Genomic DNA, 18,351 nt, shown 5'->3' with positions numbered 1-18,351 from the left:
ACCTAATTTGGTTTTATTGCTTCGGTGCTTGTACTAAACATGGCCCTATTACCACTTTGTAGCCCATGCTGTGATTATAGGATTAAATCTGAGTATTGCTATTGGGGGATGGGGAAGGTGGGGGGCGGGGTCAAAATCTAGTCCTTGCAGCATATAGGAAACATTTGGATATCCAAACAGAACACCAATTAAAAAATTTTACCTTTGTTTTTAGACAACATGGAACAGATTTTCGTCAGGCATGTGATGACTATTCCTCCCATTGACACCAACAATGAGCTGCTATTTTTCCCACTGACACCAATATTGGGGCCCTATTCCTCCCACTGCCCCAACAATGGGGCCCTATTACTCCCACTGACGCCAACAATGGGGCCCTATTACTCCCACTGACGCCAACAATGGGGCACTATTACTCCTACTGACACCAACAATGGGGCACTATTCCTCTAATATTACAAAAGATGGGGCCCTATTCCTCCTGATGACACAAACAATGGGGCACCCCCCACCCCCCATACCAAAGATGGAGCACGTTTCCTTCCACTGACACAAGGACAGTTTCTGCCCCCACTGGCCACAGTCTGAACCCCCTAAAGTATGGAAGGACAGTTAGCTGGCCCTTTAGAAAGTTTGCAAACCCCTCCCGTAGGATGACATCTTTCCAAATTTCTGCTCCGGATTAGGAAGGAATGAAACTGAGAGAATTGGGTGGAAATTGAGATTGAGAATTCGGCCCTTTTGGTGAACAAAATTGGAGTCAGCAGGAAAACTAAAGTTTAGATGGTTTTGTGGTGGATTTTCGATGGTAGAATAGGCTCTAACTAGTGACCAGGCAAATGCCCAGGATTTGGATTCCGGGTAAGTTCATGAACTTACCAAAAGTTTGGGTGCTGAATCCGAACCATGATAAAATAAATTGGAGCCAACTGATAAAATGTAATGGCCGTTTTCTGGGCTAATAGGCATAGGGATTGCCAAAAAACCTTGTACCAAGGCTTGGAAAAAAGCAAAACAATTTTCATTCAATGGTTGGTGGAAAGCAACAGTTTTAGTAAAGCTTAAAGTGAAATTCTGAAAATTGTGAATTCCGTTTAAATAAAATGGATATCAAAGGAAAACCTCAAAATTTATATCCGATCCTTATCTGAGCCATGCGGCCTGACAGACCAAGAAAGGAAATGTAGAAATGTAAGGGACATTCTTCCCAATTTTTCTTTATTAAAAGTCTTGCAATCATTAAGCATAAAATCACAATATATAAATATACATAAATATGTACATATTTACATAAATTAAAATAAATATAGCAAATCTGCTCTCAAAACAAAAAAATACTTTACAGCAATAACATAAATCCTATTACGACTCACACCATTACACCAGGCATCAAACTTGTGAGGTTAAGAAACAATCCCGCACCTATTATGCATGCAGCCCTTCTTCAAAAAGAAGATATTAACCAACAAAAGCTAAGGGAGTGAAAGAACCAGAAAAAGAAAAGAGCTCCTCACCCAGAGATGGGCAGTTCACCAAAGGCAGGTCTGATATTCCTCCACGCCCTTATCCAGACTGCCCGAGGCTCCCTGCCCTTCTCAAGACCCCGAATTTTTCCAACCTCACCCAGAATATCGTGCACCACCACCTCAACAGAGAGGACTTTCTTCCGCAGGGTAATCTGGCACCGTGCATTCCATGTGAAGTAACGGACAACTATACTAACTAAAAACAGTGTATCCAAATCAAAATCCCAGTGAGTCGGGAATGCCCCATACACCCACTCCGCATAACTCATGTGATAGAAAAAGGGGATGCCTAGAGCCCTCCCCACCCTTTTATACACCTCTATGTTAAAGGGACATTGGAGCAAAAAGTGGTCCATAGACTCCACTTTACCAACACACTCCGCTCTAGGACAATCCCGATCATCCACAGGGCGATGCTTCAAGTTCCCTCTCACATAGAGCCTTCCATGGAAGGCGAGCCAGGCTTGATCCCTAAACTTCAAGGGGATTCTTTCTAAATTGATTAAACGCAATCCCTCCTTCATTACAGAGCCTGGGCAATCCCTTAAGGCCAGTGACACACTGAAAGCAGAGCCCAAAATCCTCTTCTCCAGAAGCTTCCTGGGGAGGGACTTGATATCCTCCACTGTCACCTGCCACTGCCGAAGTATTTTCAGACACGGGGCAACATAAGCCGGGAGCTTGCCATGTCGGACTCTCAGACTTTTCACTGGCCCACCATCTTCCCAGCATCGCAGAAAAGGCCTAAAACAAGATTGAAAAATACCCACCCATCCCAGCGGGTTCTCTGCTAGCATGTTACCAAGATTGTACTTTAAAAACAGCAGAGAAAAGAAAACTATTGGGTTGACCATTCCTAGGCCACCCTCCCACCTAGACAGGTAAGTTACATTGCGTTTGATCAGGTTCAGCCTACTTCCCCATAACAGTTGGAAAAAACAGCTGTACACCCTTGCATAGAGAGATACTGGCAAGATACAGACGAAGCTGACATATAAAAAAAATTGGGACCAGGTACGTTTTGATCAAGTCAAGTGGGCGGCACAGTGGTATAGTGGTTAGCACTCTTGCCTAGCAGTAAGAAGGGTCGCTGGTTCAGATCCCAACTACGACTCTACCTGCCTGGAGTTTGCATGTTCTCCCTGTGCCTGCGTGGGTTTCCTCCGGGTACTCCGGTTTCCTCCCACACTCCAAAGACATGCAGTTAGGTTAATTGGCTTCTGTCCGAAATTGGCCCTAGTATATGAATGGGGACCTTGGATTGTGGGCTCCTTGAGGGTAGGGACCAATGTGAGTGTGTAATGTACAGGGATAGGGAACAATTGTAGACACTCAGGTTGAACTGGATGGACTGGTGTCTTTATTCAACCTTACTAACTATGAAACTATGAAACTATGAAGTCAACCCTCTCCCTCAATGAAAGCTTCCATTTCTTCCAGCTTGCTACTTTGGCATTGGCACACACCAACCTGCTTTCCCAATTTCGATGACCATAGTCACCAGGACCAAATTTGATGCCCAACACTTTAATTTCCTGCTGGGGCTCTGGGAAGGCATCCGGAAGTTCGAAGCTTTCACCTTCCTCACCCATCCAGAAAACTTCACTCTTTTCATGGTTGACTTTAGAACCAGAAGCCTCCGTGTACTGCTCTATCATAGAGACCACCTCCTGCGCCTCCTCCGTTCCAGAGACAATAACAGACACATCATCGGCATAGGCCACGACCTTCAAAGGTGGCACACCAGCAATGCCCAAAGGCACCCCGCACAAAGATCCGCTCTCTAGCCTTCTTATGAAGGGGTCGATTGCGAATACATATAACAGGGGGCTCAGAGGACATCCCTGGCGCACACCAGAGCCAACCTCAAAAGGCTGTCCAACCCAACCATTAACCAGTGGGAAGCTCTCAGCCCCCTTATATAACGTCTTCAGCCAATCTATAAACCTCCCCTGCAGGCCGTATCTACCAAGTAGCAAATACAGGTACTCGTGATTGACTCTATCAAAAGCCTTCGCCTGATCCAATGCCAGCAAGTACTTTCTCCATCCAGCAGCCCTGCATCGTTCCAAAGCCTCCCGGACAGCTAAAACCGCTGAAAAGGTACTTCTGCCTTGGACCGAGCAGTGCTGATGACTGGACAACAAATCGCCTGCCACTGACGACAAGCGCCAAAAAAGAATCTTCGCCAAGATCTTTCTATCAACATTAAGAAGACTGATGGGGCGCCAGTTCTCAATCATTGAGGGGTCTTTACCTTTTGACAGAAGAATCACAGCGGATTGCCTCATGGAGGGAGGGAGCGAACCCTCTTCTAGACAGCTGTTATAAACCTCCGCTAAAAAGGGAGCCAGAATGGACTTAAAACACTTGTAGAATTCAGCTGTCAACCCATCTGGCCCAGGCGATTTTTTGGTAGCCAGCTTCTCTATAGCATGGACTACCTCATCCACTGAAATTGGTTCTGTCAAATCCATCAAAGGCAATGTACCATTTCCCAATCCTGGAGTAGAATCCAGAAAGCTTTCCATCCTGTCCCGACAAAGGTCCTTTCTTCCTAGAAGATCTGCATAATATGATCTGAAGATCTCCAGGATCCCTGATCTGGACTTCACCAGGGAACCCGTACTATCCCTCAGGCCTATGACCGTCTTAACTGCTATGCCTTGCTTACAGTTCTGGTAAGGATCAGGCGAGTGATATTTTCCATAATCCCTCTCCAGAACCAAGGAGGCATGCCGGTCGTATTGACACTTTCTAAGAAGAAACTTCACCTCAGAGATCTCCCCTGGATCTCCTCTATACGAGACAAGACGATCAAGCTTCCTCCGCAAATGCTGGTAGGCAATGTACATACCAAGCTGCTTCTTCTTACTTATGGCCTTGAAAAGTCCAATCGCCCTTTGTTTCACAAGCTCCCACCACTCTGACTTAGTGCTGCAAAAGTCCAGAATAGAAACCTGTGCCTGAAAAAAATCCTCAAAGGATTGTCTTACCTCTACGTCTTCCAGGAGAGCCGAATTCAGTTTCCAGGTACCCCTTCCCCTGGGTGGAGTGTCCGAGGCATTCAGAGTCACAGACAGCATACAGTGGTCAGAGAACTCCACCGCCCTCAACTCAGGAGCCGAGAAAGCAGAGTTCTCCTTTAAAAAAAACCTATCTATCCTACTCTGACTATTCCCTCTCTGAAATGTGAATCCCGTGCTGCCAGGGCAGTGCTTAATATGCACATCTACCAGGCCTGCTTGTCTCACCATATCTCTAAGAAAAACGCTATCGTACGCCAGCCTGTCTATGGAGCCTCTCCTGTCTTCAGGCCTAATTATGGTGTTAAAATCACCTCCAAAGACAACCTGCTGGGACTTAAAAAGGAAGGGCTTGATCTCTGTGAGGAGGCATTTCCTGCCCCATCTTGACTGCGGTCCATAGATATTGATCAGACGCAGGTCCTGCCCCCTAACAGAGACGTCCAAGACCATGCATCTCCCAATCTCTACCTCAATTACCCGCCGGAACGTTACCATATCGGTTTTAAAAAGGACTGCAACTCCGCTGCAGGGCTCAGCCGCAAGAGACCAAAAGGAGGGACCGCATCTCCACTCCCTTTTTGCTAGATGGACATCGGCCAAAGTATTGAGCCAGGTCTCTTGCAAAAATAAAATCTCGGCATCAAACTCGCTGAGCAAAAATAAGGCAATATCACGAGCTCTTACAGATTTAATGCTGGCGACATTAATGGTCGCCACCTTTATCGGAGTGGGAACTGTCATCAGGATGATTGGGGTAGTCGTTTCTTAACCTTTGCCACACTCTCATCACCAGAAACAGCTCTCTTCAAACTATGTGACTCCCCCTCATCCATGGATGATAAAGAAAAAGATAAATCAGACATCCCATCACCTGACAAAACTGAAAAAGGGTTACCAGGAGGAACCCCTCCTGGGTCCGACTCTGAGGAAGAAATAACTACTTTATTTGTCTTCCTCTTATTCTTTTTCTTCCTCCTAAACATCTCCCACCCCTCATCATCTGAATCCCCCTCAACAGAGGGTGAGACATGCGATATGGACACCCTTCCATCAGCCCCACCCCCATCCAGCACCCCCACATTCCCCTGACCACGTTTGCGCTGCCGAGGGACAGGGACTGGAGGCTGAGAAGGAAGATCCGCTAAACCTGCCACCCCAGCAGCTTCCGCTAGCCTGGAGGATCTACGTACAGCAGGAATAGGGACCACCACATGGGGGACAGACTTAGGGACCACATCACTAGAGGGAACAGAATCTGAAGCAACAGATGGAACTGACACAGGAGGGACAGACTCAGGGACCAAATTACCAGGGGAAACAGAACCTGAAACAGATGTAACAGACACAGGAGGGACAACAACAGTTACAGTGGCCTCATCCTCCTTATCCAGCCTCTGCAGCTCAGCCTCCAATCCTGGCAGGTTATGTAAAGCCTCTGGACACTTACTGTAAGGATGGCCAAGCTTTTGGCACAGATTGCACCGAATTTGGGTACAATCCTTTGCCAAATGGTCCAGACCCTGGCATAGCAAACACTTTTTACGGGTGCAGGTAGATGCAAAATGGCCCTTTTCACCACATTTATTGCAGACTTTGGGCTGTCCCTGGTAGAATATAGTCAGCCGATCTCTTCCCAGAAAAGCTGAGCAGGGCAGATGTTGGACTACATTGCCCAGCACTCCCAATTTTAGCGACACTGTCCAGGCCCCTGTCCATATGCCATGTTCATCCAGGACCTTCCGCAGTGGAGTGAGGACCTCACCATATCGGCGTAGCCATACTATCAAATCAGCCTCTGGTATGGATTCGTTGCGCACCAGGATGGTCACCGATTTTATCAGAGGCTGCCTGGAAATCACCTTTGGCACCAAACCACTCCACTGCGGAAGGCCCTGGCACCTCCTATGTCGCTCCCAAAATAAGTCCAACCCCTCAGGTTTTACAAAGGATAAATCAAATTCATAACTCCCCACTGGGCAAATCAAAGCAAAAATATCCACAGCTTTAAACCCCATTTCCAAAACCAACTCAGCCACCCTCCCCCTCACTGGTGGGGTCCCCTCCCCCTCCCACTTGAATTGAACCACATTCCTCCTCCTGTACCCACCACCAATCCCACCACCAAACCCCCCTATATTGTGACCACCAATATTTACAACATTCCCCCCACCCTCCTTGGTGCGACTCCCCACAACTGACGCATAACTCCCCATATTCCTCCCAGCAGAAGAGACATTTGTGTGTTTTGAGCCTTATGACACATTTCTAGCAGATATCGATTGTACAGATTTGGTCTGTACAATCGATGAGTCTTTCTTCCGCTGAGCAGAAAGAGGAATGTCATTTTTATCTTGCCCAGCAGTATTAACCCCTTCACCTCCACCCACCACATTCACTGCCTTATCAATATTATTACTGTCATTATTTCCTGGCACATTCATAGTTCCTGCCGTGTCCTCAGTCACTGCTGTCCCCATACACACTTCACCTCCAGGCCGACTCTTCTCCTCCATCAGGACCATCAGCTGAGCCGGGTGAATGTTGTCCTAATACAGCAACAGGTGAATCACTGCAGGAGACTTCCATGGCTGTCTCCACTTCACATGCTGCACTGTGCTGAACCCCTCCCCCACCTGCATCAATCAGCCCAGGTGAAGGTGAAACAGGCTCTCTGGAGCTGGCAGCCATCTTGCTTGTAGAACTACAAGTCACAGCAGTAGCACCAAAATGCAGGCGTGGGGTGTATGATGGAGATCCATCCACATGGTGGGCTGATGACACCTCTGCCAGGGGCTCTCCCTCCATGTCTGCAGAGGGTTTCTCCACAGCAGAAACTCCAACAGGCAGCTGTCTGCAGAGCTCCTTCCCTCTCTGTTCCTCAGCCGGGACACCATCCACTACAGCAGGTGGGGCAGACATGTTGGATGGAGGCTGTACAGCGCACTGGGATCCCTCCACCAGTGCTGGCTCTGCCGGTCTGCAATCCCTCCGCTCATCCTCAGGGACCTCCGATGGCTCACCAACAGACCTGTCTGCCCTCAGGGGTGACTCCATCTGCTGGATGAACTGTAGGGTGCCATGTTCATTCTCAACCCCCTGGCTGGTTGCCGCTGGCGATTCCCCAGCCTGACATGGGGGGAGAGGTGCAGAGACAGATGAAGCCGGGTTGTCTGTTACCTGCTGATCCACAGAACTCACCGATGTCTGGCTGGAAAATCTTTTCTCATTTTTAAATTTTTCTGCAAAAGCTCCGCTTCTGTCCTTCAATTTATTCAAAAATAAAGATTGTTTCTTCACCTTCTCCTCCATCTGCTGCAACTCTGGCTTCATGGCCAAACGATTTTTACTCCAGGCCTGGAAATACTTGGTCTTGAAGTTTTTATGTTCAGCTTTTAAACATTTAAGTTTCTCTTCAGCCCTTCCGATTGCCCGAAAACGGTCAACAATCTTCTGTCTGTAGGCATCCACGTTCTCAGCAGGGCCTGGACCCACAGACAGATCCTCCACCTCCACCTCCTCCTCCTCACTAGGCCCCGTATCATCAGGGGAATCCATCCCAGGGCCTCCCCCAGGATCAGGCATTATTCCTGGGCCGAGCTAGCAGGCAAGGCCCAGGCTTGAAAAAAGGTGTGGTTCTCAGAGAGCTCCTTGGGTGTGTCCTCCTCCTCCTTCCCACTGATCACCAATGTAAGGAACATTCTTCTCACTGATCACCAATGTAAGGAACATTCTTCCCACTGATCACCAATGTAAGGAACATTCTTCCCACTGATCACCAATGTAAGGAACATTCTTCCCACTGATCACCAATGTAAGGAACGTTCTTCCCACTGATCACCAATGTAAGGAACATTCTTCCCACTGATCACCAATGTAAGGGACATTCTTCTCACTGATCACCAATGTAAGGAACATTCTTCTCACTGATCACCAATGTAAGGAACATTCTTCTCACTGATCACCAATGTAAGGAACATTCTTCTCACTGATCACCAATGTAAGGGACATTCTTCTCACTGATCACCAATGTAAGGAACATTCTTCTCACTGATCACCAATGTAAGGAACATTCTTCCTACTGATCACCAATGTAAGGAACATTCTTCCCACTGATCACCAATGTAAGGAACGTTCTTCCCACTGATCACCAATGTAAGGAACATTCTTCCCACTGATCACCAATGTAAGGAACATTCTTCTCACTGATCACCAATGTAAGGAACATTCTTCTCACTGATCACCAATGTAAGGAACATTCTTCTCACTGATCACCAATGTAAGGGACATTCTTCTCACTGATCACCAATGTAAGGAACATTCTTCTCACTGATCACCAATGTAAGGAACATTCTTCCTACTGATCACCAATGTAAGGAACATTCTTCCCACTGATCACCAATGTAAGGAACATTCTTCTCACTGATCACCAATGTAAGGAACATTCTTCTCACTGATCACCAATGTAAGGAACATTCTTCTCACTGATCACCAATGTAAGGAACATTCTTCTCACTGATCACCAATGTAAGGAACATTCTTCCCACTGATCACCAATGTAAGGAACATTCTTCTCACTGATCACCAATGTAAGGAACATTCTTCTCACTGATCACCAATGTAAGGAACATTCTTCCCACTGATCACCAATGTAAGGAACATTCTTCTCACTGATCACCAATGTAAGGAACATTCTTCTCACCGATCACCAATGTAAGGAACATTCTTCTCACTGATCACCAATGTAAGGAACATTCTTCTCACTGATCACCAATGTAAGGAACATTCTTCCCACTGATCACCAATGTAAGGAACATTCTTCTCACTGATCACCAATGTAAGGAACATTCTTCTCACTGATCACCAATGTAAGGAACATTCTTCTCACTGATCACCAATGTAAGGAACATTCTTCTCACTGATCACCAATGTAAGGAACATTCTTCCCACTGATCACCAATGTAAGGAACATTCTTCTCACTGATCACCAATGTAAGGAACATTCTTCTCACCGATCACCAATGTAAGGAACATTCTTCTCACCGATCACCAATGTAAGGAACATTCTTCTCACCGATCACCAATGTAAGGAACATTCTTCTCACTGATCACCAATGTAAGGAACATTCTTCTCACCGATCACCAATGTAAGGAACATTCTTCTCACCGATCACCAATGTAAGGAACATTCTTCTCACTGATCACCAATGTAAGGAACATTCTTCCCACTGATCACCAATGTAAGGAACATTCTTCTCACTGATCACCAATGTAAGGAACATTCTTCTCACTGATCACCAATGTAAGGAACATTCTTCTCACTGATCACCAATGTAAGGAACATTCTTCTCACTGATCACCAATGTAAGGAACATTCTTCTCACTGATCACCAATGTAAGGAACATTCTTCTCACTGATCACCCAATAAATGTGGTAAAGCAGTGGCTCCTCCAGGGGGCCTCTTGAGACCTAAACTTTTTTTAGGGGTTCCTGTGGACAAATAATATTTGAGAAGAGTTGCTCTATGTTTTGTTTGCACTGCCCTCTGGTCGATTCAAAAGCAGGATATAATAAGTGATCTTAAAATATGGGCCAGGAAACAAAAATCCCAAAATACGTACTTAAAAACACATGCTTATAGTTACTGTATATTTAAACACATATCTAGGTAACCTCCCCTGACCTACGATCTCACCATTGTTTGCCTCCTTGTCTCTGCAGATGGAGGTTGTCGCTCGGAATGGGACGGGATCCTGTGTTGGCCGGAAGGAGAGCCGGGAAGTTTGGTGTCCACGCCTTGCCCGAAATATATCTACGACTTCAACCACAAAGGTAAAATATAACATCTGAAGCAATGACAGCTACAAGAAAAAAGGATTATCACACATTTGGGCAATTTCTAACATTGCAGTGTAAAAAATTTTTTTGCCAGCAATCTTTAAAATAAGCTTCCCAAATGGTTGGCATTGGCCAGATCATGATAATGGTGACCCGCAAGGGGAGGTGGTTAAATAGAACCTGAGCCACTATGGACATGAGCTACAGTCCCTATACCCAGAAAATGTACCTTAAGAATTGCTACTAAGGATGGGCTCACAGGCACACATAAACCTCAGAACAAAGGTTCAATATAAATAAATGAACTACAATTTCATATACTTCATTAAAATATTCGGGGTGGACATAGCAGCTGTTGTGACACGAAGCACTGGTCAAAGGTATGCGAGGTTCAGCACAGCGAACAGCCTGCAGCAGGCAGTACAATAGAAAAAAAAAAGATTTCTTCCTTATAGAAAACTCTCATGATGCTAACTAAAATTGCTGCTCAGACTGAGATGGAAGCAGCTGGACTGGAGACAAAAAAAACTGAATGAAGTGGGTTGCAGCCTCTGCTACCTGCAGCCATGAGAGTCCTTTAGTAGTGAAGGAAATGGTTTTATCCAGACACAGAAATCAGGAACAGGTCAGTTATGTACAGATGAGAGCCCCCTAGATCCCAAAAATTGCAGCTCGGGGGCCAGACGTGCCTCTTTGTTTATCTTTATTTGGACGTTAGGGCACTATTCCTCCCACTGACACCAATGATGGGGCACTATTGCACACACACTGACACCAATGATGGGGCACTATTCCCCCCCACTGATACCAATGATGGAGCACTATTCCTCCCACTGACACCAATGATGGGCACTATTCCTCCCACTGACACCAAGGATGGGGCACTATTCCTCCCACTGACACCAATGATGGGGCACTATTCCTCCCACTGACACCAAGGATGGGGCACTATTCCTCCCACTGACACCAATGATGGGGCACTATTCCTCCCACTGACACCAATGATGGGACACTATTACTCCCACTGACACCAATGATGGGGCACTATTCCTCCCACTGACACCAAGGATGGGGCACTATTCCTCCCACTGACACCAATGATGGGCACTATTCCTCCCACTGACACCAATGATGGGGCACTATTCCTCCCACTGACACCAAGGATGGGGCACTATTCCTCCTACTGACACCAATGATGGGGCACTATTGCACACACACTGACACCAATGATGGGGCACTATTCCCCCCCACTGATACCAATGATGGGGCACTATTCCTCCCACTGACACCAATGATGGGCACTATTCCTCCCACTGACACCAATGATGGGGCACTGTTCCTCCCACTGACACCAATGATGGGGCACTATTCCTCCTACTGACACCAATGATGGGCACTATTCCTCCTACTGACACCAATGGTGGGGCACTATTCCTCCTACTGACACCAATGATGGGGCACTATTCCTCCTACTGACACCAATGATGGGGCACTATTCCCCCCATTGACACCAATGATGGGCACTATTCCCCCCACTGACACCAATGATAGGGCACTATTCCTCCCACTGACACCAATGATGGGGCACTATTCCTCCCACTGACATCAATGATGGGGCATTATTTCTCCCACTGATACCAATGATCGGCGCTATTCCTCCTACTGACACCAATGATGGGGCACTATTCCCCCCACTGGCACCAATGATGGGGCACTATTCCTTCCACTGATACCAATGATGGGGCTGTATTCCTCCCACTGACACCAATGATGGGGCACTATTCCTCCCACTGACACCAATGATGGGGCACTATTCCTCCCACTGACACCAATGATGGGGCACTATTCCTCCCACTGACACCAATGATGGGGCACTATTCCTCTCACTGACACCAATGATGGGGCACTATTCCTCCCACTGACACCAATGATGGGGCACTATTCCTCCCACTGACACCAATGATGGGGCACTATTCCTCCCACTGACATCAATGCTGGGGCATTATTTCTCCCACTGACACTATTAATAAGGTGTTATTCCTTCCACTGATACCAATGATGAGGCCCTATTCCCCCCAACCCCCCCTCCCCCCGACACCAACATTGGGTTACTATTCCTCCCACTGATGCCAATAATGGGACACTATTACTTCTACTGACACCAACAATACAGCACTATATCTGCCACTGATATCAATGCTGCGGCACTATTCCTCCCACTAATACCAAGTATATGGCTTTGTTTGCTCCCACTATTTGGCCTCCCAAACTCTGAAGGATAGTAAACTGGCCCCTGGGTTAGAAAGTTTGGCGACCCCCGTCTTAGACATAGACATGCACAGTGGGTGTGCCAGCTGTGCCTGGGCACACCCTAAACACTATGTGCGATACTGATTCCCCCCCCCCCCCCCCACTGCCCAGGCTACCTCCTGTGTTGCTTCCCCTACCTGCAGTGCTGCTTGCTTCCCTCCTCTCCCCCCGGCCGCTGAGGGGGATGTTCCAGGATTCCAGCACCTTCCTTTTCTAAATGAGCACGGTAATCACACTCGCTCACTGTGTCCATTCTTAACGGAGGCATAGTAAGCTATGTTTACTATGCTTCAATTTGTAAATGAACAGGAAGCCGATCGGCACAGAGCACTTCCCATTCATTCTCTGTCCAGTGCAGCTGAGTCTGCAGAGAAATGAATGCGTGTTTGAGATGTGGGGCGCACACCCCTAATGCAACGGGCTGAGCACACTTATGGTCCTAGATGGACAAGTGCAGAGACAGAAAAGGTTAATTTCTCTCTTTAGGGGGAATTTTCAATAACTTTTCATTGTCCATTGAATCCGGGATGCTGGAGGAGGAGGATATGGATTCTCCGGGACGACATAACCAGAGATATTGAAACCGCTTTGTTCTCGGAGTTATTGTCAATTGCTACAGGAAATGCGATGCGTATTGAAGAGCGCTATGATTATACTGTTTTATGTCACTCCAGGACTTTTATGTCTATGTAGCTTTATTGTAGAGCGCTGAACGTAACATATAGAGGCTGTGATAATAAAACTGAGCTTTATAGAGGAATAAGAGATGATGAATGAATAGACGTCCATTCACTCTGTATGCATCTACTCATCCCCCCCCCCCCCCCCCCCCAAGGATTTACACACAAAGAAACCTACATATTTTATTTATATATTCACCATTTACTATTATACATTGTATTTCTTTTTATACATTTTTATATCAATGACACTTTTATACAGTGCTGTGCAGGGAATATAGAATCATTTACATCTCTACACCCAAGGAGCTTACACTCTAATGCCCCCACCCCCACTGCCGCACATTATTATTATACAGTTATATAGCTCTGACATATACCGCAGTGCTGCACAGAGATTACCAAGTCAGTCACATCAGTCTCTGCACCAGAGGAGCTTCTCCACCAGGCGGTGCTGTTTTGCAGGGTGCTGTTGGCTCACTCTGCTGAGATCTCAGCTGAGAGAAGCAGCACACTTGGGGCCTCTTGTGCAGGCTTTTCCCAGGCAAGCATGGATCATGTTGGGGAAGACGAAGGTGGAGGCTCTCCAGAGGCACTGAGGGCTACTCCATGTGCTCATGCTGCAATGGATCCTGGGCCTGTCCCTACGCAAGGGGAGTCCTTACCAGTCTTCCAGTGGTGAACAGACTTTGCCGCGTTGCTAAGGAGGAACAGAGACTTGCTTTCATGAAAGAAGATCTCAGGAAAAAAGAAATCCCGGCATAGTAAGTCTGGAAACACTAAGCCCTTGTACGGTTGGAGATTCCGACAACCAAATCCAACGCATTTTGTCCGAAACTGTTGCATACACACGGTCGGACAAAGTTGTCGGAAAATCCGATCGTTCAGAACGGGGTGACGTTATTTCGTTACGACGGGACTACCATCAGGCTAGTAGCCAATAGCTTTGGTGTAGGAATTTGATCTGAGCATGCGTGGCACTTTGTCCGATCGGAATTCTCTACACATGATCGGAGCATTTTGTCGGAAAATTTTACCAACAAGTTGGAAAATTTGGTCCGTCGGATACTCCGACGGAAACAGTCCGATGGAGACCACACACAGTCGGAATACCCGACAAATGGTCCGATCGGACATATTCCATCGGAATCTCCAACTGTGTGTACAAGGGCTAAGAGGGAAGTCTCCAAGCTGAAGGAGAGCGGCGGTGTGTTCAGAGAAAAGTGTGAGAATGAGGAGAGATTACAACAGATTAAGGAAAGTGCCTGTGCCAGTACCAGCCAGAGGGTGGATACCAGAGCGATGGCGACAGTATGGATGGGGGGGTAAGGAAGTGGCTTCAGATGGTGGCCCCAGTACTACCCCTGCCTCAGGATCTGTCATGTCTGAGTCAATATCTGCCCCCCTCCCTCCCCAGCAGCCTGGGTCATCTCAGAAGGAGGTTGAAGAAAATGGCAGATAGCTGCAGACCACTACAGAAATAGAATCTCCATTGAGTGGCACCGACTCATCAGATGAAGATCTTGGTAAAGGAGTGCTTGCTGAAAATCTCTTTCAGTGTGTGGAGGACTTTCCTGAGATTGCACCTGCCAACAGATCTTTGCAATCAGCAGGGAATGCAGAACAAGATGGTGTGTATCACGACAGAGAAGTTTCCGCTGGCTGTGAGGAGTCCCACAAGGACACTAACAGTGCAGAGGAGGAATTTCCCATGAACGTTGAAACTGCAGAGCAGGAAGGCCGTATGAATGCTGAAACAGCTGGTGTTTTTTCTAAACGTAAGACTTTACTTGATGATGGGACTGTTGGTATCTGTGGTACCTCTGGGACTATAGTGAATGAGACTTTTGTGCTGGAGGGGAGGAGGGAGGATCAAGTGGTGAGTAATTTACCAAACCAGATTTCAGTGGTTCCTATGCAAGCAGTTAATGTTCCTATGCAGCCAGTGAATGTGTCATCTGTCCCAGTTAGGAATTATGCTAAGGCTGTGTTGGGACAAAGTCATGCTGCTGGTGGTGGAAGGGAGCCAGTTATGTGACTTTCACCTAACGCACCTTCGATTAAAAGCAGGAATGTGGTACAGCTCAGGTGGGAAGGAGGAGGTATTCTGCCTATCAGGAGGGTGGTCGTGGATAAGATCCTAGCCATGGGATTTAAGGCAGAGGATATTTATGCTCTTATCAGTCTGGCTGGTTCCTTTGAATATGATTTGTCATTTGTGTGTTCAGAATCGCTGGATCTGTTATGGGAGCGGTTTCACCATGTATATGGGGGCCAGCTGGACTCGAAGGGGCTTGTCCCTAAGGTAATCTCACGTCAGCCCTTGATAAAAAATTTGACTATCCTGACAAGGGATGATTCTATACCCCCTGAGGATTTATGGGTCTGGTTGAGAAGGTCTGGTGAAACGTTGTGTCCCCTAAAAAAAAGATTGTGGATGATAGAGGAATCTGGACGGGTGGCTGGTCGGTGTCAATGAGGTTGCGTGTGTGTGGGAATGTGGTCCAGCATTTGCCCTCCTCTGCCTTTATTAGTAGAGATAGGATTACTGTCTTCTAACCTGTTCAACCTAAAGTGTGCCATAAATGTGGAGTCTAGGGACATTAATTCTCTAACTGTCCGGAACAGAAGTGCTCTTTGCGCCGGGAACTGGGGCATCTGGCAAGGGACTGTAACATCATTAAATGTAACCTATGTGATAAGGTTGGTCACCCTTATAGCCGGTGCCCTGAGGCTTTGCACAATAAGCCAGAGCTAGTGCAGCAATTCTTCCATCTGGATAGAGAAGAGTCTGGGTTGGCGGAGGTTGTACCAGGGAATCCTAGTGTCTCTATCCCCTCAGAATCTGTGTCTGTGAGGCCGTCTGTGGTGTCAGTGTCCCCCCCAGTCTGTGGTCTCCCAGTCAGTGTCAAAAAGTGTGGTTGTCAAGTCTGTGTCTGCACCTATTGTGTTTCTCCTAGTGTAATGAAGGCAGTGGAGGGTGCTGGACCAGCGTGTATGGTGGTGCCAACCCCTCCTCCTCAGCATGGCAGAAGTGCGGCTGGAGGTCGGGGGACACCAAGGGGTGGAGTAAAGGGGTGGATTGGATGATGGTGGGGGAGAGGGGAGGCGGGAAGGGAATGAGCGTGGCTGGTGCAGAATGCAAGGTGAATGATGTGGAAGTTGTAGTGAATGATGTGGAAGTTGTAGTGAATGATGTGGGGGGAGGGGTTAATGGGTGGGGTTTTGGAATCACATCCTGATGGTGACTAAATCTCAATGTTTTTTAGCCTGGATTGTGTTTAAATTGAGGTTCGGGGTTTGTAGTCTCTTTTTTTGTTGTCATTAAAATATGTTTCTTTCTATATTATCTTGTCAGGAAACGTTTTTGTTTTTTTCTTGCTGATGTAAGCACGTTTGTTTTTGTTTAGTTGTTTATGTTTTTATTAATAAGCTGTATGTTTGTATGATTTTTTAATAAACAAAAATGTACACTCTATTGTCCCCCCCCCCGCACACACACACACACTATTATTATTATACATTTACAGTGCTTTGAAAAAGTATTCATACCCCTTGAAATGTTCCACATTTTGTCATGTTACAACCAAAAACGTAAACTTATTTTATTGGGATTTTATGTGATAGACCAACACAAAGTGTCACATAATTGTGAGGTGGAAGGAAAATGATAAATGATTTTCATTTTTTTTAACAAATAAATATGTGAAAAGTGTGGGGGGGGGCATTTGTGTTCAGCCCCCTTTACTCTGATCCCACTAACTAAGATCTAGTGGAACCAATTGCCTTCAGAAGTCACCTAATTAGTAAATCGAGTCCACCTGTGTGTCATTTAATCTCAGTATAAATACAGCTGTTCTGTAAAGCCCTCAGAGGTTTGTTAGAGAACCTTAGTGAACAAACAAAACAGCATCATGAAGGCCAAGGAACACACCAGACAGGTCAGGGATAAAGTTGTGGAGAAGTATAAAGCAGGGTTAGGTTATAATAAAATCTCCCAAGCTTTGAACATCTCATGGAGCTCAATCCGTCATCGGAAAATGGAAAGAGTATGGGACAACTGCAAACCTACCAAGACATGGCCGTCCACCTAAACTGACCGGGCCGGGCAAGGAGAGCATTCATCAGAGAAGAGCCAAGAGGTCCATGGTAACTCTGGAGGAGCTGCAGAGATCCACAGCTCAGGGGGGAGAATCTGTCCACAGGACAACTATTAGTCGTCTCTCCACAAATCTGCCCTTTATGGAAGAGTGACAAGAAGAAAGACATTGGAGAAAGAAAGTCATAAGAAGTCCTGTTTGTAGTTTGTGAGAAGCCATGTGGGGGAGGGGGCAGCAAACATGTGGAAGAAGGTGATCTGGTCAGAGGAGACCAAAATTCTACTTTTTGGCCTAAAAGCAAAATGCTATGTGTGGGGGAAACTAACACTGCACATCCCCCGAACACACCATCCCCACCGTGAAACATGGTGGTGGCAGCATCATGTGGTGGGGATGCTTTTCTTCAGCAGGGACAGGGAAGCCGGTCAGAGTTGATGGGAAGATGGATGGAGACAAATACAGGACAATCTTAGAAGAAAACCTGTTAAGTGAGGTACACACTATAAGAAAATCGGGCGAACGGTCATCTGACTTTCCCTCATTGTTTTACAGCAATTCGGGAGCGATGAATGAAATTTGTATCAAAACTCTCGTACGACAAAGGCTTTTTGTTGTTGTTTATTGTTTCTGATCATGCACAGTCTCTCTTTTCTGATTTTTCTTGTACGAAAATCATGCGAAAATGGTACACATTAAACGAAAATCGTTTGTTCTGTTCCTGTACGAGAACATTTTTGGAGTTTGTCCTTTTGGGAATTATCGTACGAAAATTCGGAATCATAGTTACAAAGTAGCTGAGGTTGAAAAAAGACACAAGTCCATCAAGTCCAACCTATGTGTGTGAATCGGCTTTTGAAAGTTGTGTACACG

The 18,351-nt window shown here is 46.5% G+C and overlaps 1 protein-coding gene across 1 annotated transcript in view; it reads left to right on the top strand.

Annotated features, from left to right (window-relative positions):
* Positions 1-18,351, top strand: part of PTH1R (parathyroid hormone 1 receptor) — a 489,474-nt gene that overhangs the window by 329,388 nt on the left and 141,735 nt on the right. The window contains exon 3 of the mRNA XM_077493522.1: positions 10,275-10,385. Coding sequence (XP_077349648.1) covers positions 10,275-10,385 — 111 coding nt within the window. The remainder of the gene's footprint in view (positions 1-10,274; positions 10,386-18,351) is intronic.

This window comes from Lithobates pipiens, unplaced genomic scaffold (genome assembly GCF_037356315.1).
Source record: "Lithobates pipiens isolate NorthernLeopardFrog02 unplaced genomic scaffold, aLitPip1_a1.2 Scaffold_19, whole genome shotgun sequence".
Lineage (NCBI taxonomy): Eukaryota > Metazoa > Chordata > Amphibia > Anura > Ranidae > Lithobates > Lithobates pipiens.
This window is presented reverse-complemented; position numbering and strand designations above follow the sequence as displayed.